We start from the raw sequence: 25,577 nt of genomic DNA on the forward strand, positions 1-25,577 counted from the left end.
AAAATGTCATTTTTAAGCATGTCCAAAAAACAAAGTTTTTCCAACTTCATCATTAAAAACGACGTTGCCCACACACCATCGTATTTGAAAAATGCTGAACAAAGCGCGGTGACGTACAACACGTACGACGGCACTCTAAAGGGGAAGTTCTATTCGCCTTTGGGCTGCTTTTAGCTGATTCCTTGTTAGTAAAAGACGATTTGCGCTTTTTTTGTCTGTTACAGCGTGATGAATGTGCTTACTCCATTATGAATGGTAGTTTTACCAGAACGAGCGCTCCCGTCTCATAACTCGCTTCTGGGCATGCGCGGGTTTAAAACGTCGTTTTTGCACACACACGTTCATTTTTTACAACACGAAAAACAACATTTTCAAAAACGACATGAAAAAATGCAGCATGTTCGAATTTTTTTTTGTCGTTTTTCAGAAGCCGAAAAACGATGTGAAGCCCACACACGATCATTTTAAATGACGTTTTTAAAAATGACGTTTTTTTTCATGCCGAAAAACGATCGTGTGTACGCGGCATGAGGCCCCATGTACACGGGACTCTGGTGCAAACTCTTCTGAACGAAGGCTGAAACCGGCGTTTAGAAACGCCCGTTCTGCCGCATTTGCATGCCACGTTTAGCGGTGTTTTACAGCGTTTGCGCTTAGAAGAGTTTAGTTAAGAAACATCATAAGGGCCCTCCCCAAGTGCAAAAAAACTGTATTATTAACCATTTTGGCTATTTTATGAGACCAGAGTGAGTAGCAGCAGCTGAGAGAGCAGCAGTATACTTGTATTTAGCGTGTCACTTGCCACATCACAAGTTGTGGATTGTCCACTTGCCATGTCACCTGCCCACGTCACCTGCCACAAGTTGTGAATTGTCCACCTGCCACAAGTTGTGGATTGTCCACTTGCCACGTCAGCTGGCCACGTCACCTGCCACAAGTTTTGAATTGTCCACTTGCCACATCACCTTCCATGAGTTGTGGATTGTCCACTTGTCATGTCACCTGGCCACATCACCTTCCACGAGTTGTGAATTGTCCACTTGCCACGTCACCTGCCACAAGTTGTGGATTGTCCACTTGCCACGTCAGCTGGCCACGTCACCTGCCACAAGTTGTGAATTGTCCACTTGCCACATCACCTTCCACGAGTTGTGGATTGTTCACTTGCCACGTCACCTGGCTACGTCACCTGTCAGAAGTTGTGGATTGTCCACTTGCAAAGTCACCTGGCCACATCACCTGCCACAAGTTGTGGATTGTCCACGTGCTACATCACCTGCCAGTCACCTGCCACAAGTTTTGGATTGTCTACTTGACACAAGTTGTTGGTTGTCCACTTGCCACGTCACCTGCCACAAGTTGTGGATTGTCCACTTGCCACGTCAGCTGGCCACGTCACCTGCCACAAGTTGTGAATTGTCCACTTGCCACGTCACCTGTCACAAGTTATGGATTGTCCACTTGCCACTTCACCTGGCTACATCACCTTGCTACGTCACCTGTCACAAGTTGTGAATTGTCCACTTGCCACATCACCTTCCACAAGTTGTGGATTGTCCACTTGCCATGTCACCTGGCCACGTCACCTGCCACAAGTTGTGGATTGTCCACTTGCCACGTCACCTGACCACGTCACCTGTCACAAGTTATGGATTATCCACTTGCCACGTCACCTGGCTACATCACCTGGCTATGTCACCTGCCACAAGTTGTGGATTTTCCACTTGCCACATCACCTGCCAGTCACTTGCCACAAGTTGTGGATTGTCCACTTGCCACAAGTTGTTGGTTGTCCACTTGCCACGTCACCTGCCACAAGTTGTGGATTGTCCACTTGCCACAAGTTGTTGGTTGTTTACTTGCCATGTCACCTGCCACAAGTTGTGGATTGTCCACAATGCAATGCAACTATTCAGATCGGTGACATACCGGACCGAAGATTGCAGAGATAGCCTGAAATGTGACCTTCGGGCAGTGGGTTTGCTTACAGTGCCATCCAGGCCTTAGTGTAATGTGTTAGCCACAGAACGCTCTCCAGGTCCAGGGTCTCTGAAGATTTACTCTGTGAGTGAGCCCATGAATGGGGCGAAGATGGCCTCGAATGTGACCCTCTGGCACTGGGCTCTGCATTGGGTCACTTTGCAGACCTATGTGTCCTCGGTGTCAGCCGCAGAGTGCTTTACGGCTTCAGTGCCTAGGTAAAGCCTCTGGTGTAACCCCATCTCTGATCACTCCCTGTGCATGTAAAATTCTGGTAGTGGTGAAGATAACCTGATGTCACCTTTACAACATTACACTCTACATTGTGGCAGTTAGACACAATGGGGTTGATTTACTAAACCTGGAGAGTGCAAAATGGTGCAGCTCTGCATGGTAGCCAATACGTTTCAGTTCTAACTTCAGCGTGTTCACAGTTCATTTATGCTTTTGTAGAAAAACTTGAAGCTGATGATTTTAGAAAAACATCAACCCTGGAGTGATCTCTTGGTCCAGAGCTGTGGTGCAGCTTCTGTTGTGACTCAGTCCCCGCAGTCTCATTTTCTGAGTGCTTTCCTGATATGCAACCTTTAGGCAATGCTCTCTGCTTTGTGGTACTTCTCAATCTTTTGTGTACTGTATTAGTAACCCGCAGACCATTTTCCAGTTCTATAGCCATTCAGCATGGCCCAGTCTCTTACAACTCATTTATTTTGTATGACACCTTGAGCTGCAGTAAAGTAATCTCATGCAACCATAGCTTTCTCCTGACAATGTGATGAAGCTTTTTCCTGTTAATGGGGAATTTTATTAATAAATAGTTGCTTCCTTCCATCTGTCCTTCCTTCTTTCTTTGGACCCTCCAGTTGTACTACTATACAGATTGATGGTTTATCTAACTTTAGGAATTTCACTGTTAAGCCATGTACACACGACCGGATTTCTGATGGAATAAAATCCGATGGATTTCGGCGGAATTCCGATGAAGCTGACTTTCATCAGTTTTGCATACACCCTATCAGGCCTCGTACACACGACCGAGAAACTCGACGGGTGAAACACATCGTTTTGCTCGTCGAGTTCCTTGTGAAGCCGTCGAGAAACTCAACAAGCCAATTTTCTCCATTCCCGTCAAGGAAATGGTGAACTTGCTCTCTTTTTGGCTCGTCGAGTTTCTCAACAGTTTCCTCGACGAAAATGTACACACGACCGGTTTCCTCTGCAAAAAAATATCTCCCAGCAAGTTTCTTGCTGGTTTTTGCCGAGAAACTCGGTCGTGTGTACGAGGCTTCAGACTAAATTCCGACCGTGCCAAAACGCGGTGACATAAAACACTACAAGGAGCCGAAAAAAGTTCAATGCTTCCGAGCATACGTCGACTTCATTCTGAGCATGCGTGAATTCTTCTCCGATGGAGTTCCACACAGACGATCGTAAATTTACTATCGTTTTTTTATTCATCTGCAAAATGTAAAACATGTTCTATTTTTTTACACCGATGGGGCCCACACACACTTTTTTCATCGGAAAAAACTATCGTGTGTACACGGCTTTAGACATTAGGGGCCAAATTCTCAAAAGAGATACGCAGACTTAACTCCATTTTTCTAATTTTACACGGCGCGTATATTTGCGCGCGATCGTCAAAATGACTTAAGCAAAGATTTCCGTATTTTCAGCCGTACTTAAAGTAGTTACACCTGCGCATTCCCGGGCGCAAATTACGCTAGGCTCGCCGCTGTTTTTGATAGGCAAAGATGCAAATGAGGGAGTTAGGGCGATTCTCAGAATTAAGTGTGTGTGCCGTATTTTCCGCCCTGTGCGCACCTGTTAGTTTTTCTGACTAAATTTCCACATTATAAAACCAGCCCTAATTTTACACATGCTGTGGAAGGGTTTGCAGAAGGGAGTTACAGCTCTAGTTGTGAAGTTTGTTGTTGAAAAATGCCAGGACCAGCAATGATTTTGACGGCACTTGCTGCCTTACAGGCACAAAGGAGGAGGAGGGCACAGAGGAGGAGGATGAGGGCACAGGCGCGTGTTTATCGGCCACGCCGTGATATTTGGCAAATGCCAGTTTATGAGGTCATTGGCAACTACCGATTTGATAGGGAGGCCATCCTGGAGATTACCCAACTCCTTCATGAGGATCTAATCGCCCCAACCCTACGTTCCCATGCCCTGACACCTCTGGAAAAAGTTATGGCAACACTGCATTTTCTAGCGAGTGGCTCCTTCCAGCGAGCATCTGGAGGTGTGGCTGGGATGGTGCAGTCAACCATGAGTAAATGCCTACATCAGGTGGTCCCTGCCATACTGCGGCGCATGAGCCATCAGTTTGTCATGCCCACCCAGGAGGACCAGCGTGTGCAAGCAATGACAGACTTTTATAATATTGCTGGCTTTCCTAAGATCATCGGGGCGATTGACTGCACCCATGTGGCACTCCAGCCCCCCCATGATACTGAACACCTGTTCAGAAACAGGAAAGGCTGGCATTCAATCAATGTCCAGATGATTGTCGATGCACATGGCCTCATCTGGCACGTTTGTGCCAAGTTTCCCGGCTCGTGCCATGATAGTTTCATACTAAGGCAGACCAAGATCTACAGAGACTTGGAGATGAACGTGTATGGAGACAGCTGGCTGATTGGTGAGTGACATTGGTGTCAGGTATGCCCCCCCCATGATGGAGACATCACAAGGGGCACATGCATGACTAATATTCTCCTGTCTTTTCCCTTACAGGTGACTCAGGATATGCATTGGGACCCCACCTGATGACCCCCTTTCGGAACCCCCAAACACCCGGAGAACGAAAATACAATGAGGTGCACGTCCAGACCCGGGCTATAGTTGAGCGGACTTTTGGCATGCTAAAGTCACGATTCAGATGCCTGGACAAGACTGGGGGTACACTATTGTATTCCCCAGACTTTGTGTGCAAAATTATTGGTGCATGTTGCATACTGCACAATTTTGCATTAAGAAGGGGCATGCATGTGGAGATATCTCCTGACCTAACCCCCCACCCAGGCAACCCCCCCCCCCCCAAACCCCTCTACCCGGTCTGCTGAGGGCCAGGCTATCAGGAGACAACTGTCTGAAGGCATCTTTGCCCAGTAAATGCATCCTAATACAATTTTTGTTTTTGATTTGCCAAGACCAAATCACAGAGATTATGTGACCTTTAAATCTTTCTTTTGCTAAATAAATGCACATTACTTATATGCCAAACAGAATGTTTATTTTGATTTACAAAACGCACATTAATTATCTCACAATGAGAATGCATGAATGCACGTCACTGTGGTCCCTAGCACAGACACATCACATGCACATAGAATTGGATTAGATCCAAGTCCCCCCCCCCCCCCCTTTGGTACTTGGGAGCAGTAACGCCCCGCCACGGCTCCAATTATGTCACTGTGCATTCATACACCATTCAGGAACCTAGGATGACTTCTCCCTGGTCCTGGGGATCCCTACTCCACCAAAACTGAGGGTGACACCCTTATGTTTTCAGGAATGCCATCCCCCCACATTCACACATCATTCACACACATATACCAAATCATAAGTACAGTGTAAAAAAAAAAAAAAAAAGTACCCCTGCAACTTAAGGATGTTGCCGAGTGCTCCTTCTGGGCTGCCCACGGGCACGGGGACGGGCACGGGGACGGCCACGGGGACGGCCACGGCCAACTGGGGGATCTTCACGGGGGGGGTCTGTGCAGGGGAGGGAGTATTTTCAGGGGGGGGACTGTGCAGGGGAGGGAGTATTTTCAGGGGGGGGGACTGTGCAGGGGAGGGAGTATTTTGAGGGCGGGGGGACTGTACAGGGGAGGAAGCAGCCTCCCCTGGTGTCTGTCCTCCTGCTGGCCTTCCCTCCAAGGCAACGGCTATCCTTGTCAGACAGGAAGTTATGGCAGCCGTATTGGCCTGCACAGCCCGGGTATTGGCCTGCACAGCCTGGGTGAGGGCAGTCACCTCCTGGGCCACACCTGTTGTGGCGTTCCTCAGGTCCCACAAACAGGTGATGACCCCCACGGAGTTGGTGGCCACGTCACCCAGTGACTCCCTCATTGCACCCAGGCTGCGCTCCACCTTGCTGATAGTTTTTTGAATTGCAGACAGACTGCGGGTCTGCCGGACATTGTCCCTCAACAGACTGACCGGCAGACGCACCAACCCCCCCCTGTTTTCAGGGGTCGGCATCCTACTTGCCCCTGAGGCTTGTGGCCTTGGAGGAGGAGTTGGAGTGAGCCATGGGTGCTGCTGCATGTTGGAGGAGGGTTGGAAGGGGCGACCCATGATGGTGGCCTGACTTCTGGGCGCCTGTGGGGTTCCCTCAGGGGATGATTCAAAAGTCATATCTTGGCCCATCATTATTTCCTGCCCAATCAGAATATTGTCATCTTCCTCCCCCTCATCCTCCTCCCACTCAACATCCAAATTAGGGGAGTTGTGGGCACTCCCCTCCCATGGCGAATCCTGCCCTTCTTGGGACTCTGCATGAGCCTGTCTTGGGGGTGGTGCAGCAGCCTGCCCTGATGGGCCTGCAACCTCCTGACCTGATGGGCCAGCAACCTCCTGACCTGATGGGCCAGCAACCTCCTGACCTGATGGGGCTGCCACCTCCTGGGCTGATGGGGCTGGCACCTCCTGGGCTGATGGGGCTGCAACCTCCTGACCTGATGGGGCTGGCACCTCCTGGGCTGATGGGGCTGGCACCTCCTGGGCTGATGGGGCTGGCACCTCCTGGCCATCTGGGGAGGACACAAAACAATCACAGGTTGTTGGATCCATACACTTGGCACATCTTCCCTTCCCCCACCCACACATGCTAATCACCAGATAGAAATTCGAAAAAATTACCTGTCCTCATAAGAGGATCATTGTCAAAGCCAGGCAGGCCCACCACCTGCTGTGGGTGGAAACACTGGGCCACTGCCCATTCCTCCTCACTCATCCTGACTGGGCAGGGTCCCCCTCCTCCAGTGCCCCTGGTATGGGCATGCAGCGTTGCCAGCTTGTTCCGGGACACGCTCCTCAAGTCATTTATTTTTTTTTGAACTCCAGCGATGGTCCTGGTCTCCCCCCCCCGCCGCATTGATCCGATCGGTGATCTTTTGAAGGATCTCCTTCCTCCTGGCCGGGGTGGTGGTGTGGCTCTCAGGGCCATGGAGAAATCGCCCAAATTTAATGACGCCCTGAGCAAGTATATGCTTCTCTGCCGGTGAAAAATTTAGCTTCCTGCGCTTGGGAGCCATGACAGACAACACCCAGCAACAGGGAACTCAGCCAACAAACAAACAACAATACACACACACACCAAAGAAAATACAAACAAGCCAAAATAAAAAATAGACAGACAGCTACTATTAATTCGAAAACAAACAGGCAAAAAAGGAAAACAAAAAATATAAACAAAACCAAAAAAATACTATTAGGAAAAACAAACAGGCAAACAATCAAAACAAAAAACAAATTATCAAAAACAAACACCAACTATACCCTCCAACTCCACAAACACTTTTCTCACAAAACAATCTTACCAACAAACACTGACAAACGTTCAAAGCAGAAGCAACTTGCTTTAGGAAGGGAACACAGGGAAATACTTTTGCAATTGAAGTGTGTTTGACTGGGGCTATTTAGACACAGGGCGATCTTCAAACTAAGTACGCTTGGCCTTTTACCTATCTCACTGATTGCGCTGACCAAAGTTCTGCACATGCGCATTGAGGTCCAGATTCGTGCGCGCATGCGCAGTACGGCCGGCACTTCATTTGCATGGGGTCACGGCTCATTACAATGAAGCACGCCCACTTCATTCCCACTTGCCATAACCACGCCTTAGGCATTGAAACTTAAGTTAAGGATGGCGCAGTTTTGTGCGCAAATGCACTGAGAATACGGTAGTTACGACACCAACTTAGGGCGCCGTAACTTAAATGACATAAGTTAGATAATCCTAAATTTAGACATGGTTTTGAGAATTTGGCCCTAGGACTCCTTATTTAGGTCTCAGGTCTTAGAGCAACTCTCCGTCCTCCGTAGACATAAATCTTAATTTATAGAACCATGTCACAATGCATAATTTTCTTTAAAAGGTACCCCTGAGGCACAGTGCTTCAAGCGTGATGACCTCTTAATTTATCTCTTGCATGGCAGTTATGTCTGCCCATATGCATATAGCACTTTGGCTTTGTGCTTGGGATGTAGAAGATACATTGTCAAAAAGCCTTATTCACTTCCTTTGAGGGGAAGTATCTCTTTGGCCACTTATTGAGACTGCCATAAATCTTCTGTTTGAAGGTACACCTCCATTTTTACCAGTGGGTTCGTTTGTTTGTTCTATTTTATTACTTGGGCATTTTTTCCCATCAGTTTGAATGCTAGATGGGTAGGGTTTCTTCATATACCCGGTAGTATCATCTGTGGCTTTTCTGAGCAGGGCCCTCTTAATCCTCTTGTATTTTATTGTATTGTAACTGTATTGTCTCCCCTTTTATATTGTAAAGCATTGCGTAAACTGTTGGCGCTATATAAATCCTGTATAATAATAATATCAGTGTGCTCTATTTTATTTTTAATAAACTGGATTATTTAGGTTCCCCAAATACCAAGACTTTAGTCTTCCTATGTTGAACATTCCCAGTGGAATTTTTTTTACCCTAATGCATGGGCATGGGTCACTTTTAATGTCCCAGAGGTTCCTAGGGAAATCTGAATAAGACTTTTTGTGATTGTGTTGAGGTTTCAGATCGGTGACATGTGTCTGTGCCGTGGTGAAAGGTAGGCTATGGGTACTTTGTCTCCCAGTGCTTCCCTCCCACAAGGTCTTATGCCGCGTACAAACGGTCGTTTTTTGTGATGAAAAACAAACGACGTTTTAAATCATTAAATAAAACGACGTTTTTGAAACATCATTTTCAAAGACGAAGTTGCCTACACACCATCGTTTTTTCACAATGCTCTAGCAAAGCGAGGTTACGTTTCACCACTTTTTTCCATTGAAGCTCGCTTCATAACTAGCTTCTGGGCATGCGCGGGTTTAAAAACGTTGTTTTAAACGTCGTTTTTGCTACACACGGTTAATTTCTGTGAAACAAAAAACAACGTTTTGAAAAACGACACAAAAAATTCAAGCATGTTCAAATTGTTTTTGGTCGTTTTTTTTAAGACATAAAACGACGTTTTGCCCACACACGATCATTTAAAATTACGTTTTTTAAAACGACGTTTTTTTTCATCACAAAAAAACGACCGTCTGTACGCGGCATTACAGGACAAAACAATCTAGGGGTGAAGTATAATGAAGAATAAATACAAATGTCTGCTAGTTTAGGTCTGGGTGTTTTTTAGATGGGAAAGTGGAACATGAGGGAAGGGGAGTTTAGTGTGGATATTGTAAGAGGGTGAGTTGCTAGTTATGGGGGGTGCCCTGTACGGATGGCAGAAGAAAGAAGATATGGTAGGTTGTTGGGAGGGATCAGAGGATGGTAGAACGAGGGACCTCCAGTGGTGGAGGGACGATAAGGCATGGGTATTGACAGGAAAAGGTAAGGGTAGAAGGGGGGGGGGGGGTTATTTCGAGAAGGAAGAAGCCTCTACACCCGAAGTGTATGCCTATACTCCTGAACATGGGCTGGTTAATGTTCCTCATGTGGCCTTTCAGTTGCTGTCAGCTGGGTATTCTACCGGGTTTAGGTTGGCCTGTTTCATTAACCTCCCTGGCGGTATGATTCTGTCAGAAAAAAGGTGCTGAAAGCGGTACCATTATTTGCAAGGAAATTTGGCGTTTTATATTGTAGGTCTGTAATTTTTAGAAATAACTCACTTAAATCTGACCAAACAAGATTCTAATAGGCATCCCGGGTATGACATTTTTTAAAAAACAAAATTATAAATTATAATATAATAAATAATTATAAATAATTATAACAAATAATAATATAATTATAATAAAAATTATTCAATAATGTAATCAAATCAAAATCACAGAAATTTGCTCAGTTGCAGAATTGTCGCTGTCATTATTTTTTTTTTTTTATGACGAATTTCCCCACAAATCGCTATCGCACAATTCTGCAAGTGATTATAATTTATTATCGCTGTTTTTTAGCTGATCTAAAACTATTTTTGACATAAAGGGACACTTTTGGTTGCTATGGACAATCTACAGTTTGCAGGGAGAAAGAAACGTTTTTATTATATAAAATGACATGCAGGACACAGGACAGACCACTAGGGACAAGGGGGGGTGTTTTTTTTACATACAGTACTGTAATCTATAAGATTACAGTATACTGTATGTAATGTGTTTGTTTACTTTTTTGAATTTGGCGCCGTTCTCCGTCCCCGTGCGTCGTAACGTCGCAGGGAACGGAGATCGGCGTCACACGGAGGCACTGTGTGAATCGAGCGAGGTCCTGCTCGCTCACACAGCGCGGTGGCATCGCTGGATCCAGGGACAAGGTAAGTAAAACTCCCTGTACATCCAGCGAGGCGAGCCCGAGTCTGACTCGGGGTTACCGATCCTTGCCCAAAAATCTCACCCCGAGTCAGACTCGGGAACACCGCCCAGGAGGTTAAGCACATTTTGAGAGAGGGTTGGTTAACCAGGTTTTAAAGGCTAGGGAGGCGGATGCATTTTTTTATGATGTGCAGCAGAGTGTTTGTTTGTAAATGTACCATCTGTTCCAAATTTGGAGAAAACAGGCCATGCTGTCCTGGCTAATGGGAATTGGTTCTTCTATAACAGGGGACTCCAAACTGCGGCCCGAGGGCCAGATGTGGCCCATTACTAGCCTTTATCCAGCCCTTGGGGCACTATTCCTCCAACTGATATGAGGCACTATTCCTTCCACTGACAACAACACGGGGGCCCTATTTCTTCCACTGATACCAATGATGGGATACTATTCCTCCTTCTGATAGGGGCACTACTCCTTCTACTGAGACCAAACTTGAGGCCATATTTGGGCATACTGATGCTGGGCCCGAGACATTTGCTGCCTCTGCTGGCCTCAAATCCTAAAGTCTTAAGGATAATAAACTGGCCCTTTTGTTTGAAGGTTTGGAGACCACTGTTCTATAGCGAAGATTGAGTTTATCTAAGAAAGGCAGTTTTAAATGCTATGGGGAACTGACTAATTCTACGGTCGTCGAACTCGGAATTTGACTGCATTTAGCAAGTAGAAACATTTGTATTGTTTTGTAGACATGGTAGTGGCGTAGTAGAAATGGAGCAGGGTGGAAAAGGCAGGGTGTCGTCTGATGTGACATCAGTCCAAATTGGTTGAATCTCCAGGGTCCAAAGCCTGTTTATTTTGAAGTGAAGCTGCCCATTTCATTTTAACAAAATGAAGGTGGTGGGGGGCAAGGCCTTCCAGTGGATTCCTTAATTTTGAAAAATAGAAGGAAGAGATTTGTACATTTCAAGTAGAATGTTTCCCTTTTATGTAGTAATGTTTTCTAAACCTTATGACTTCTAATGGTGTCATTTCTGTTCCTCCAGGTTTTGGACCTCACATGATGATCGGTTCTTATATATGCTAATGGAGTACGTACCGGGAGGAGAACTTTTTAGCTACTTGCGTAATATGGGACGTTTTAACAACAGCACTGGACTGTTTTATTCTACGGAAATTATTTGTGCAATAGAGTATTTGCACTCCAAAGAAATTGTTTACAGAGACTTGAAGCCTGAAAATATATTGCTTGACCGAGAAGGTCACATCAAGCTAACAGATTTTGGATTTGCAAAGAAGCTTTCAGACAGGTATCCTGCACTCACTAAGATTATTTTACTCTTCACTCTGCCAGTTTCAGCCTTGGTGGTCATTTTTTCTTCTTTTTCTGAGAGTCAAGTTCCTTAAAACTGAAGTTTAGGCATGCCTTTTTTGCATTGTGACATTGGTCCAGCTTGTATTAATGTATGTACAGTATGCACCAGGGCTGGACTGGTACAAAAATTTGGCCCTGGACTTCATCCAGACTGGCCCACTTTAATTTTGCAAACACGCACAAAAACATTAATTCATCAGTACCATAACCAGCAGTGGCAGTACATTAATTCATTCATGCCTGTAGCCATCCTTTATTGCAGAAATACTACAGGAGAGTGTCTCATAGACTGCAAAACGTACTACAGGTGAGGGTCAGAGACTGCAGACATAGTACAGGAGAGGGTCAGAGACTGCAAAACGTACTACAGGCCAGGGTCCGAGACTGCAGACATGATACAGGAGATGGTCAGAGGGACGGGAAGCTGCACACCACTCCGGAAGGCTACCACCCGCCGCTGGTAGCTTTGCGGGTCCTGTCTGGGTCGGAGTGACACTAACAACCCCCGGGTTGAAGTGACACTGACAACCGGCCCACTGAGCCATCGCCCCACCGGGAAACTCCCAGTGGCCAGTCCATCGCTGGTATGCATATGCCATTCATTGATGATCCCTGTGGAAGCTGGAAATCACTGTGCTATGTAGTGATCTTTGCTAGCTTTCGGGTGCCATGCGGAGTGGCAGCCCTGTTGCTTACTGGTATCTTCAGAGAAGACGTTGAATTTTCTTAGTGAATACCAAACATTCTCTCATTGAATGTTATTGAGAGGTGGGAAGGTGACATCACAATGTTCAAGTGGTTCAATCAGAGAATACTTTGCATTTATTGAGAAAATTCAGTGTTTTTCTAAATTATACCTGTGCCGAGTAAGCAACCACCTGTGTTAACTAAGCAGTAGGGCAGCTGCTTGGCACATGACCAGGAAACTAGTGGCAATCGCTGTAGAATAAGTGCCTACTACAGTGATTTCCAGCTTCAACAGGGATCTTCCAGGCATAGCACGTGCATATTTATATTGGTCCAAGCTACAGCTTTAAAATATATGTGGGAATGACTTTTTTTTTTTAGTTAGATACTGCTGTAGTTACCCAGAAATCATCTGTTCTTTATCACAAGAAATGGGGACTACAGGAACTGTTATCACACTATGATCCACTCCCAGCTATCTTCATCTCCTATTTTCTGCAAATTTTGTGGTGACCTTGCAGGCCAAGTGGAGCAATAACAAAAACAGGAATATATTACCATTAATCCCTCTTTCCCAGGAGCACACAGCATGCAGTGTTAGGGGCTCTTTCACACGGGACAGATCCATGATGATCTGCCCTGTGAACCTCCGCTGAGCCAGCGGAAGACAGAGCGGTCCCTGCACACTATGCAGGGACCGCCCTGTCAGATTTCCGCTCTCCCCTATGGGGGGGATCGGATGAACACGAACCGTCTGTCCGTGTTCACCCGATCTGATCCGCAGATGGATGGAAAAATAGTGTTTTCCTCCGTCTGCAGAATCGGAGGATTGCAGACCCGGATGAGATCGGGCATCAGCGGATGTTCATCCGCTGACACCCGCAATCTCAAAGTGATCAATGTATGTCCCTTTTTTTAAACGGATGGATTAAAAAGCGGACATACGGTCCGCATGTGTGAAAGAACCCTTATGCCTCGTACACAGGACAGGTTTTCCTGTCGGGAAAACTGCCATGAGAGCTTTTGGCCGGGAATCCCAGCTGTGTGTGCTCCATCGCAGTTTTCCCGACAGGAAAACTGCTGGGGGAAAGAAAGAGAACCAGCTCTCTTTTTTCCCACCGGGATTCTAAGATGGTAGTTTTCCTATGGGTAAAGACTGCGGTGGAGCATACACACAGCCGGGTTTCATGGCAGTTCTTCTGTCGGGAAACCCGGTCGTGTATAGGGGGAAAAAGTTACCGAGCAGGTTCTCGGCTTTCCCCTTGGTTTTCCCGGTGGACTTTTTACTACCGGGAAAACCGATCGTGTGTACAAGGCATTAATTGCTCTAGTCAGATTTTTCTTAACACCTTCTCAACAACATTGGAGCAGTCACCAAGCCCCAGCGCTGTCACATGAAAGGACAGCTTCATATGCTCATCCATACCTGTAGTATGGAATAACGTGTATTTCCTTCTCTCCTGGTGACTAAAAACCCAGTCGCTTTGTGTGTGTTGTGACCTCCCATTAGGTGATCTCGTACTCTTTTGGATCCGAAGTGCATGGGAACACATGAGTCTGTCTATTCAAATATACCATGCAGAGCATTCTACTTTGTGGTCATATGTAGTTCTTTTTATTTTGGTACAAGCTGAAAGGTTATCTTGTCTTCAAGGAAAGGCTATTAATCACAAATAAGTGTAATAGTGATGGAGTGAGACCACTTATGAAACCACTTGTGACCGCTGGAACTTACCCTCTGCTATTCTTGAAGCTCTGATGTGATAGGATCACCGGAGAAAGTTGGTAATAATGTATATGGCTGCATATGTGTCTGTCCATGTGAGCCCAACCTGCCATAGGTTGTGCCGGTCAGTGTTTTGAGGTGCTTTGCAAGAGCTCTTTGTGTGATATGGTCCTGTTGAGTTGCTTTTCACTTGTTTTGGTAAAACAGCCAGGTGCACACAGCAGGACGTCTGCTCTTGCATTTCCTTTAACCATTTAAATGTTGGGTAAGGGATTTTTCAGCTGTGTTAGGCTCAGCTCAGGGCTCAGTTCTTTAACGGCCATCTTCCTTTCTCCTTAGGACATTGGAGAACAGTGCTGTGATCAAACTCCATTTCATTGTGGGCAGCATTATGGTTGTATCTGTAAGACTAGATGTCCATATAACCCCCCCCCCCCCCCTCCTTACATCAGACACCAATAGCACCCCCACCATCAGAAGTCGAGTCTCTTGCATCACAGTGCACCCCCTTACCTTGTGCTGCTGCTGGGAAGTGCAGGGTCTGGTAGAGGACTAGAGGAGGGTTGGAGTCAGCTGCCGGAGTCTGCTGAATTCTGAGTCCACGGACGTGTGCTGTGGCTGCACAGTAAGGATGAGCTCCGGCGTGTTCGCATAGAACACGTGCAGAGCCCGCCAGGAAGTGAGCACGGTGCTGTGATAATCACAGCCAGGGAGACATTGTCCCGATGCTCGGCTGCAGGGATCATGCAATGTCTCCCTGGCTGTTATTAGCGCAGCGCCGGTGTAGTGTCACCGTTTGCTCCCTATCACAAAATGCTGCCTAAGTCACGTGGCGGCGAACTGCGAATGCGCAATGCGTTCCAAAGCCAAATGTGATGCGTTCCAGGGGATTCACGACACTACCCTTCAGTGAACCCATCGCAATTTGTCACGGAAGTGACGTATTACCATACACGGAGCGGGGGGGACAGAGAGAGAGACCCATTCAGAGCGATAGAGAAATAGACATATAGAGATACGTAGATACATTCAGAGCGAGAGAGGGATACAGATAGAGAGATACTGACAGAGAACCGGGGCTCAGGGAGGGGATTACCTCCCCTATGTGCATTACTTCCGTTATCTATAATATATGTAGACGATCCCTCTCTCGCTCTGAATGTATTTCAGTATCTCTATATCTCTATTTCTCTCTCGCTGTGAATGGGTCTCGCTCTCTCTCCCCCCGCTCCGTGTATGATAATACGTCACTTCCGTGACAAATTGTGATGGTTCACTGAAGGGTAGTGTCGTGAATACCCTGGAACACATCGCATTTGGCGTTGGAACGCATTGCGCATGCGCAGTTCGCCGCCACGTGACTTCCGGAGCATTCTGAGATAGGGAGCAGAATATGACACTGCACCGGGCTCACTTCCTGGCGGGCTCTGCATGTGTTCTATGCGAACACGCCGGAGCTCATCCTTACTGCACAGAGAAACTCTGGATCTGTAGGAGGAGTTCTGTTCTCCTCTCTGCTGCCAACTGCTAAAAAAAGGTGGGGACGGAGACGAGAGGGGTGCCGCAGCCGCAGGAGAGGTGCGAGGACCACATGAAATGGCCTGGCATATGACCTGGTTATCATTGCCTCTCACCCAGTGATCTGATCATTAAAGCCAAACTCTGGACAAACAGCTAAATTCACAGATGAAATAAATGTTTGCTGCTGAGATATTTGTAATTCTGTCAAGTCTTGTGATCCAGGGACCTCAGACAGACAGCAGAGCTATCGCTACATGCTGTTTGAATGTGGCAGCACATTGATAAGGTTATCCACCTTCTCTCTTCTGTAAGCTTATTTAGAAAGGAAAACTGACAGCATTGTGCCTCACTAAGACCCCTTTCACATTGAGGCGTTTTTCATGCGGTACAGCGCTAAAAATAGCGCTGCTATACCGCATGAAAAAATCATGCCCTGCAGGCTTCAATGTGAAAGCCCGAAGGCTTTCACACTGAAGCGGTGCGGTAGCAGGACCGCTCCAAAAGTCCTGCTAGCCGCATCTTTGGAGCGGTATAGGAGCGGGGTGTTTACCGCTCCTATACCGCGCCTTCTCATTGAAATCAATGGGAAACCACGGTAATACCGCCCGCGGGCGGTATTAACCCTTTTTCGGCCGGTAGCGGGGGTTAAAACCTCACCGCTAGCGCCCGAATATCGCGGTAAATACGACAGTATAGTGGCGCTAAAAATAGCGCGACTATACCGTCATCGCACCTCCGCTGCCCAATGTCAAAGCAGCCTTAGCAATGTCCTGATATTATTCCAGTCAGGCTTTAGGAGGTATGTAAATGGCCTACACCTATAGTAAGGACATTTTTTAACTTTAGTCAGAGCTTCACAGCTTGTTTTTTTTTTTTTTGTCTTCAAACACCCCTTACCTGCATTGATGGTTGTTTGTAAAGATGAACTAACCTATTATACCAGGGCTCGACAAACCCCGGGCTCCAGGTCGCATTTGCGTCTAGAATTAGCGACCTGGGGCAGCATAGCTGGGGTATCCGGTCTTCGTGCCCCCCCCCACGTGCGCGAAAGCGTCGGGCCGTGCCAGCCGGTAATTGAGGCCGCGGCCCCTAACTTTTTTAGCTGGCTCCTAGAATCCAAGCAAAGGATTTAACAGTTCAACTCTAATGACATATATGCATTGTTGGAATACAAGGCCACTCCTGATTTGCTCTGGTGTCACAGAGCTTACCAGGGTGGATAATATTAATGTCTGTCCACACAACATTGTGTGGGTCTGCCAGTTGACCACTCCTGAGTACTGTCACAAGTGGAAGGTCAAAGTCTTCCCCATACCAGAAAACCATGCTCCATTTAAGCAATGGAGTGATGGCTCTGACTGAGGAGGGGGGAAGGAGGGTATACCTTGCTGAGGGAAGGGTGTGCTAACAGGGTGCCTTGTCACTTTTTACTGAATGGGCAACACAACCGTGACTCTTTAAGGCTGCTTTCGCACTTCAGTATTTTGAATATTAGGCAGATTTGCCGTGATTCTGCTGCGATTTGAAAGCGACAATGTGCGAATGACAAATCGCCGGACTTACATTTGAGATGCCAGTGATTTGAATGACACTTAAAATTGTGGTGCAGTCTGCCGCGATTGTCGTACGGCAAATCGCGCGGCAATCCGCACTATGGAAGCATGTCGTCAAAAAGTAGCTCCCAAACTTTTTTTTTTTTATATATATATATTTTTTATTAAGTGTATTTTGTGCGTGTACTCGAGAGAGGAGCCGGACTGCAGGAGTCGGGAGTAGGCAGGCCTCCCCCAGAGGCAATCTGCCACCTTTCTCCATGCCCCGGGTGGCAATGGCAGGTGTGTGAGGGGGTCCTCCCACACAGCCCGCCCTACCTGCTCCGCTTTGAAGCCCAACGAGGCAGAGGGACTCCCTATAAGAGGATCTAGCCTGCTCAACCAGCCCCGTTAGTCCTTCGCCTCTCTTTTTAGAGACCGCGTGGTCAAAGTGCGTGCATGTTAACCCAATTTCGAGTGCGTGTAGGTGTGGTGTTTTTTTTGTGGGAGGGGGGTGGGCGTACTAAGCGCAGGCTTACCTCGCATAGCACACCCACTGGGAGCCGGGCTGAGACCACCAAACTCAATTCACATGTAGCTGAGACCGGGATCCGAACCCCTAGCTGCAGAGGTGAATGGCTTGTCAGCGCAGTGCCAATCGCGTTGAGCCACCGCAGCTCCCCTCCCTTTTTTTGGGGCGTCATGCTTCCCACAATGCCGCGATTGCAGAGCGATTTATCGTGCGACAATCACAGCAGAACCAAACCACGATTTTAGGTGTCATTCCAATGACTGGCATCTCAAATGCGAGTCCCGTGATTTGTCATTTAGACATTGACTCTTTCAAATTGCGGGCAGAATCGCGCCAAAACTACCCACGCTTCAAAACAGTGAAGTGTGAATGCAGCCTAAGTGTCAGTGTACTGTACACACAACATTCTGGAATATTCTGTGTTCCTTTTATTCCTCGGCCGTGTTATTTAATGTTTTACACTTTGCCGGTGTGAAAAGAACTTGTGCTATCCTCCAACAAACCAGTTACTATGACAGTGTTAGATTTCACCGCTTTGTTATGTGTGTGTTTTCTTTTTCTTCCTTTTTTTTTTGGCCTGATGCTTTACATCCGTTTATTTATTTATAGATCTGTCAGCTTCCTGAAAGAACAGATTATTAGATGTTGCCTAGTAAAGAGTGGCGATTAGATGACAGAAAGTTCACTTTAGGTTTCACAGAACACAGAAGAACTTACTGTACTTTTCTGAACACATACTGTACATTTCTATCTCATTATTGCCTTTTCTGCTTTGCCTTTGCTTGATGATAGAAACATTAAAATGAATACGATATAAATTGAAAGAACAAATACATTTTTTTCTGACAGAATTACATTTTTCACTTATGGGCTACAAGGGTGTCAAACTCAATTTCATCGTGGGCCACATCCGCATTAGGATTGCCCTCAAAAGGGCCGGTTGTATCTGTAAGATTAGATGTCCAGCACATCCACTCCCCTTGAAATTACATGTCAAGAGCCACCCCACCATCAGAAGTTGAGTCCCCCACTCTCCCTTACATCACAGTGCACCCCCTTACTTTATGCTGCTGCTGGGAAGACGCTGGATGCATTGCTTGAAAGCAGAAAGTAATGCCGCATACACACCATCGTTTTTCCTGACGTTCGAAAACCCGTCGTTTTTCATGACGTGATTCCTCTCCAGCCTGACTTGCATACACACGTTCATACAAAAAAACGTCTAACCAAAGCGCGGTGACGTACAACACGTATGACGGGACTATAAAGGGAAAGTTCCTTTCAAATGGCACCACCCTTTGCGCTGCTTTTGGGCTGCATACTTGATTTTGAGCATGCGTGTTTTTTTCCTCTCGGAAAAGCATACACACGACCGTTTTTCACGACGAGAAAAAGACTGACGTGAAACACGACGTGAAAAAAAGAGAGCTGGTTTAATTTTTTTGCGGGCAGTTTTTTCATAGAGAAAACTGCTAGGGAGCATACACACGACCGGTTTTCACGACCAATATAAAAAAATGGCAGTTTTCTCGTCGTGAAAACCGGTCGTGTGTACGAGGCATAAGCGTCTGCAATAGGACCAGAGGAGGGCTGGAGCTGCAGGAGAGGTGCGAGGGTCACATGAAATTGCCCTGGAGGGCCGGATCTGTTTGACACCTGTGGGTTAAATGCTTTGGATGACGCTTTGTTTATGTTCAAAAAGCAATTTAGTAAACAAAAGCTTTTTTTTTTTTTTTTTTCTTACTCTAATGCCGCGTACACACAATCGGAATTTCCGATGTGTGGGCCCAATCTGACTTTTTTCCATCAGAGTAAAAAAATATCGTCTGTGTGCAACTCCGACGGAGAAAAAACCCACGCATGCTCAGAATCAAGTCGACGCATGGTCGGAAGCATTGAACTTCATTTTTCTCGGCTCGTCATAGGGCCAGATTCATGTAGAAATCCGGCGGCGTAACGTATCCCATTTACGTTACACCGCCCGCAAGTTTTCAGCGTAAGTGCTTGATTCACAAAGCACTTGCCTGTAAACTTGCGGCGGCGTAGCGTAAAGCCGTCCGGCGCAAGCCCGCCTAATTTAAATGGGGCGTGTATCATTTAAATTAGGCGCGTTCCCGTGCTGAACGTACTGCGCATGCTCCGTTTTGAAATTTCCCGCCGTGCTTTGCGCGAAATGACGTCGCCCGACGTAATGTTTTGAACGGCGACGTGCGTTGCGTACTTTCGTATTCCCGGACGACTTCCGCAAAAAAAAAATTGAAATTCGACGCGGGAACGACGGCCATACTTTAACATGGGCTGTCTATTTTTACACCACCTAAATGGCAGCCGTAACTTTGCGTCGGGAAAAGCCGACTAGCGACGATGTAAGAGAATGCGACGAACGCGCGTACCTTGGTGGATCACCGTAAACAGCTAATTTGCATACCCGACGCGGAAAACGACGCAAACTCCACCCAGCGGGCGCCGAAGTATTGCATCCTAAGATCCGAAGGCGTACGAAGCCGTACGCCTGTCGGATCTTAGCCAAATGCCGTTGTATCTTGTTTGTGAATTCAAAATAAAGATACGACGCGGCAAATTTGAAAGTACGCCGGAGTATCAGCAGATACTCCGGCGTACTTTTTCTGTGAATCTAGCCCATAGTGTTTTACGTCACTGCGTTTTGGACGGTCGGAAAGTCAGCTTCATCGAAATTCCGACGGAAAATTCCATCGGAAATTCCGATCGTGTGTACACGGCATTAGATATTTTTTGACTGTTGGCTGCTCCAGTCTGATAACCTTTTATTATTTTTCAAGGCAAAAGCACGTATAGTAGCTGGTACAAACAAGCTTATTGTGGAAATAATGGAAAATGAAGCCTTGACCAAAAAAACAGAAAATATTGCTTGTATACCTTTTAGTTATGCTGCGAAAGTAGCTTATATAAACAAGTTTGTTGTGAAAATGATAGATAATTAGAGCATGACCAAAAGCTGGATAACATTGCTTATGTAACCCTCCACCCAGTCCTGGAATCTGTGATTGAGTCCTGTATTTGACACTTAAAGCGGAGGTTCACCCTAAAAAACATCTATATACCATTATGTCCAGCATACTTCCATCATGTACGGTATGCTGGTATTTTTTTTTTTCGCTGTACATACCGTCTTATAGTTCTTTTTCACCCGGCTTTCGGGTTCTCACACCCGCAGGGAATAGGCGTTCCTATGAAGAGGCGTAGATGATTGACGTGCGGATAAGGCGCGTCACGCGTTCCGAAAATAGCCGAACTGGGACTCGGCTCTATACGGCGCCTGCGCACAGACTAGGAGCCGTGTAGAGCTGACTGCGCAGGCGCCGTATAGAGCCGAGTCCCAGTCCGGCTATTTTCGGAACGCGTGACGCGCCTTATGCGCACATCAATCATCTACGCCTCTTCATAGGAACGCCTACTCCCGGCGCGAGTGAGAACCCGGAAGCCGGGTGAAAAAGAACTATAACGGTATGTACAGCAAAAAAAATAAAAAATACCAGCATACTGTACATGTCGGAGGAATGCTGGATGTAATGGTATATAATTGTTTTAGGGTGAACCTCCGCTTTAATGCATTCTGCTTGAAATCTCCTTTTGTTGGCAGCTAGAGAACACATATTTTAAGGTCCAGCCTAGACCAAATTTTGATTATAGACTAATGCCAAGGGTTTCTAATACCTAAAGGGAACTATAGCAGCAAGATTGGTCTGCAACTCCAGCCATCCCCTCCTCCAAAAGTCTTACCCTTTCTGCTTTATGCACACATTTATCATTCTTTGTTTTACATTCTCCTTGATAATGATTGATATTATTAAAGTGGATGTAAACCCGATTTGTTTTTGCTGTCACAATGTAGAGTATAAGATTTCCTATCATCTGTGCCCAGTCTTGCCACAAAGAGTTAATCCAGCTCTGAGCAATCCTCTTTTCTTTTTTCAATGAGATAAACAGACAAACAGGAGAAAATGTTTGTCCATTCTTCCCCCTTGCTGTGAATGACAGGTTATTTACATATCTCATGCACTAGCCTGAGACAGGCATTATTTTTTAATTCCCACCCCCACTCTTTTTCTGAAGTCATGTGGTTACTTTTTTGGATTTTGACTGGATGTTAGTGATCATAGCAGAATTTAGTGTAAGGAATACACAGGAGAAAATGCATGTTGACAAGGGGAGTGTAGAGGTGGGCGGGGAGTCTACTGACATCATGACTCCACCCACCGAGCTCCAGACAACAGACCCACCCACAGAATCGGCAGTTTTTCCTTTCTGATAACAGACAGAGGAGAGACATTTGACAGGTAAGGATACATGCAGGAGGCATGTATATCCTAATAGATCAGCACTATGGCAGTAGTTTAGAAAGGATGAGAGTGGCTTTACATCCACTTTAAATTCCACATGGTAAGCTAGACCCATCAAGAGGAAAATAGACCTGGAGACCCTTCAACATCTGCTTCTGAGCTGAATTATCTGTTTTGGGGAAGCTGACTCTTTAAAACTGCCAATGCTGGAGCATACAGAATCTCACAAAAGTGAGTACACCCCTTACGCTTTTGTAAATATTTTATTATATTTTTTCATGTGACAACACTGAAGAAATGACACTTTGCTACAATGTAAAGTAACAAGTGTGCAGCTTGTATAACAGTGTACATTTTCTGTCCCCTCAAAATAACTCAACACACAGCCATTATTGTCTAAACCACTGGCAACAAAAGTAAGTACACCTCTAAGTGAAAATGGGCGCTTTTAACCCCTGCTAGTGGCCGAGAAAGGGTTAAAACCGCCGCAAATCTGCCCATAGCATCGGCAGTAAAAAAAAAAAAATATATATATATATATATATATATATATATATATATATATATATATATATATATATATATATATATATATATATATATATATATATATATATATATATATATATAAAATATATGTGTGTGTGTGTGTGTATAATATATACACATTATATAATTTATTTTATTTTATTTCTTGACATGCCGTCACCAGTCAGTGTCCCTGATCCCCGTCACTCCCGTTATATAATAATGCTGTACTGCACTGTTGACAGTATGTAAAAAATAAAGGGTTGATTTGGGGGATATGTGTGCTGTCCTGCCATTTTTGGGCCTCAAGAAATGAGTACATCAGGATTGATCGATCTCCAGATATATACCATAGTTTATGGACTAACTTTCTTGCAGAATAAATAAACTGATTTGGGTTACGTTTACCAAAAAAAAGGAGCCAAATACATTTTGGCCTAAATTTATGAAGAAAGATTCTTTGTAAAATTTTATAACCAAAACTCATTTTTTCAAAGAAATTTCCATCTTTTTTTTCTTTGGCAAAAAGTGTTGCATGACTGCGCAATTGTCATTCAAAGTGTGACAGCACTGAAAGCTTAAAATTGGCCTCAGCAGAAAGGGGTTAAACGTGCCCAGTATTGAAGTGGTTAAGCTTTAAAAGAAATCGGCACCTTGCCTACTTTCATACTTGGAGGAGGCTGGAATAGGTTTGGGGGCTGCTTTGCTACTGCATCTGGAACGCTTTGACTCTTTGCAGGGTACAATGAAATCTTAATAAATGATGGTCTAAAACATACTACCTGGTGTCAGAAAGTTCTACCGGAGTCACAGGTCATCAGTCCTTCAGCAGGATAATGACCCAAAATACATAACTAAAAGCTCCCAAGAATGGCTAACCACAAAACACTGGACTAGTCTATCAAGGGTTGTGCTCCAGAGAGAGGCACCACATCAATAAGTTCCTTAGGATATTAGGGGTCTTAACAGACCTCTGACATCTCCCCTTTGAGACAGGGAAAGGGACTAGGGACACAGATTCCCAGTCCCCTTCTCCGCAGCCTCCGCTGCACTGAAAATGAATGGAGAGAAGTCAGCGGCTCCTCTCCATTCATAAACTGAAACATCATAAACACAGTTGGAAGAGAGTACTCAGGCAAATGCTTGGTATCGGGACAACCCTAGTCCTGCCCTCTGCATATAGATATGTAGGCCTGGGAAATGTAATCTTGAGAGTCTGTGTGCCACTTTGTAGTAGGAAACGTCTTTCAGTAGTTGCAAGGTGTATGCCCTTGAACATTTACTGAGCTTAAAGCGGAGTTCCATCCAAAAATGGAACTTCTGCCTTTCCGGTTCCTCCCCTCCTCCGGTGTCACATTTGGCACCTTTCAGGGGGGAGAAGATACCTGTCTAATACAGGTGTTTGCGCCCACTTCCGGCGATAGATCGCTGCAGATTCCGCCGTGATCTACGCCATGTAGGGCCCCTCCTCCGTCTCCCCCGCTGTCTTCTGGGAGACACACAGGTAGACAGCAAGGGACCAGTCAGAACGTGCAGCACGACTCGCGCATGTGCAGTAGGGAACCAGGCTGTGAAGCCGCAAGGCTTCACTTTCTGTTATCCTTACTGAAGATACCGGCGCCTCCACCTGGCAGTCGAGGGACAGATTGGCTTCGGGTGAGAACATCACGGGCGCCCTGGACAGTTAAGTGTGTGAATATTAAAAGTTAGCAGCTGCAGTTTTTGTAGCTGCTGACTTTAATTTTTCATTTTTGTTTCAATATGTTGTCTGCCTTGGTCTTTTACAATAAATAACACGAGTTTGAAAATGCTGACAATTGGGTGATCATATTCAATATATTACGGCTTTTGCGTGTTTTTTTTTCAATACTAATGATAAAGTAAACTAAATCTTGCTGCTGAACCGCTTCAGCCCCGGACCATTTTGGTGGTTAAAGACCAGGCCACTTTTTGCTATTCGGCACTGTGTCGCTTTAACTACAATTGCGTGGCCGTGCGTCGTGGCTCCCAAGCAAAATTGACGTCCTTTTTTTCTACAAATAGAGCTTTCTTTTGGTGGTATTTGATCACCTCTGCAATTTAATTTTTTTGGGCTATAAACAAAAAAAAAAGCCCAGAATTTTGAAAAAAATGCAATATTTTTTACTTTTTGCTATAATAAATATCCACAAAAAATTAGGGCTGTTACTAATTTCGATTAATTAAAAAGCACATACAGATCCAACTACTTTTAGCTGATCTCCTTGCAGGCTGATTCCCAGTGCAGCTTCCAACCACTGGAAAAATGGATAGCAGGATACAAAAAAAAAACAAAGGCAGCGCTCGATGGGAATAGCATTAAAACTTTTATAGTCTTCAAGTAGGTAACAAAATAAATATTGCACTGGAGATAAAATCGATTTAGCTACATAAACTGTAAAAATGGTGCGAGTAATACCAAACGGTAGCAAAGGCAGTCATAAAAACATGTACCTAAGTATGATACTGGTATAAAAATGTGTACAACGATGCCACTGCTGAATCCAGATGAGGAGGGGTTAACATCAGTCCGTCGGCATGTAGATGTCCCGTGAAGGGAACTAACACAACTCCCAGTGGATGGTTGTAGAATCCCAGGTTTATATAGGGAAATGTAACAGCCCTTGCGTGTGGCAGATAGTAAGGTCCCGCCGGCATGCAGATATGAAGGCACAGCAAAGGAGCCCTTCAGATGGTCACGGCAAGCTCGCCGGTGCCCGTGACGTCTCCGGATCTCCGACGGGAACTCCCTGAAGGCCCGGAAGCCGGCAGAGAGGTAAGTACCAATCAAAAGAATTTTGATCGATCAAAAAAATTTAAGATTAATCGATGAATTAATAGTTAATTTCCCCAGCCCTACAACAAAAAAATAATTATTT

The 25,577-nt window shown here is 45.7% G+C and overlaps 1 protein-coding gene across 1 annotated transcript in view; it reads left to right on the top strand.

Annotated features, from left to right (window-relative positions):
• The window catches only part of PRKX (protein kinase X-linked), a 244,170-nt gene that overhangs the window by 163,945 nt on the left and 54,648 nt on the right, over positions 1 to 25,577 (top strand). The window contains exon 3 of the mRNA XM_040338163.1: positions 11,504 to 11,767. Within this exon, the coding sequence (XP_040194097.1) occupies positions 11,504 to 11,767 (264 nt within the window). The remainder of the gene's footprint in view (positions 1 to 11,503; positions 11,768 to 25,577) is intronic.

The sequence above is a fragment of the Rana temporaria genome, chromosome 2 (assembly GCF_905171775.1).
Source record: "Rana temporaria chromosome 2, aRanTem1.1, whole genome shotgun sequence".
NCBI lineage: Eukaryota > Metazoa > Chordata > Amphibia > Anura > Ranidae > Rana > Rana temporaria.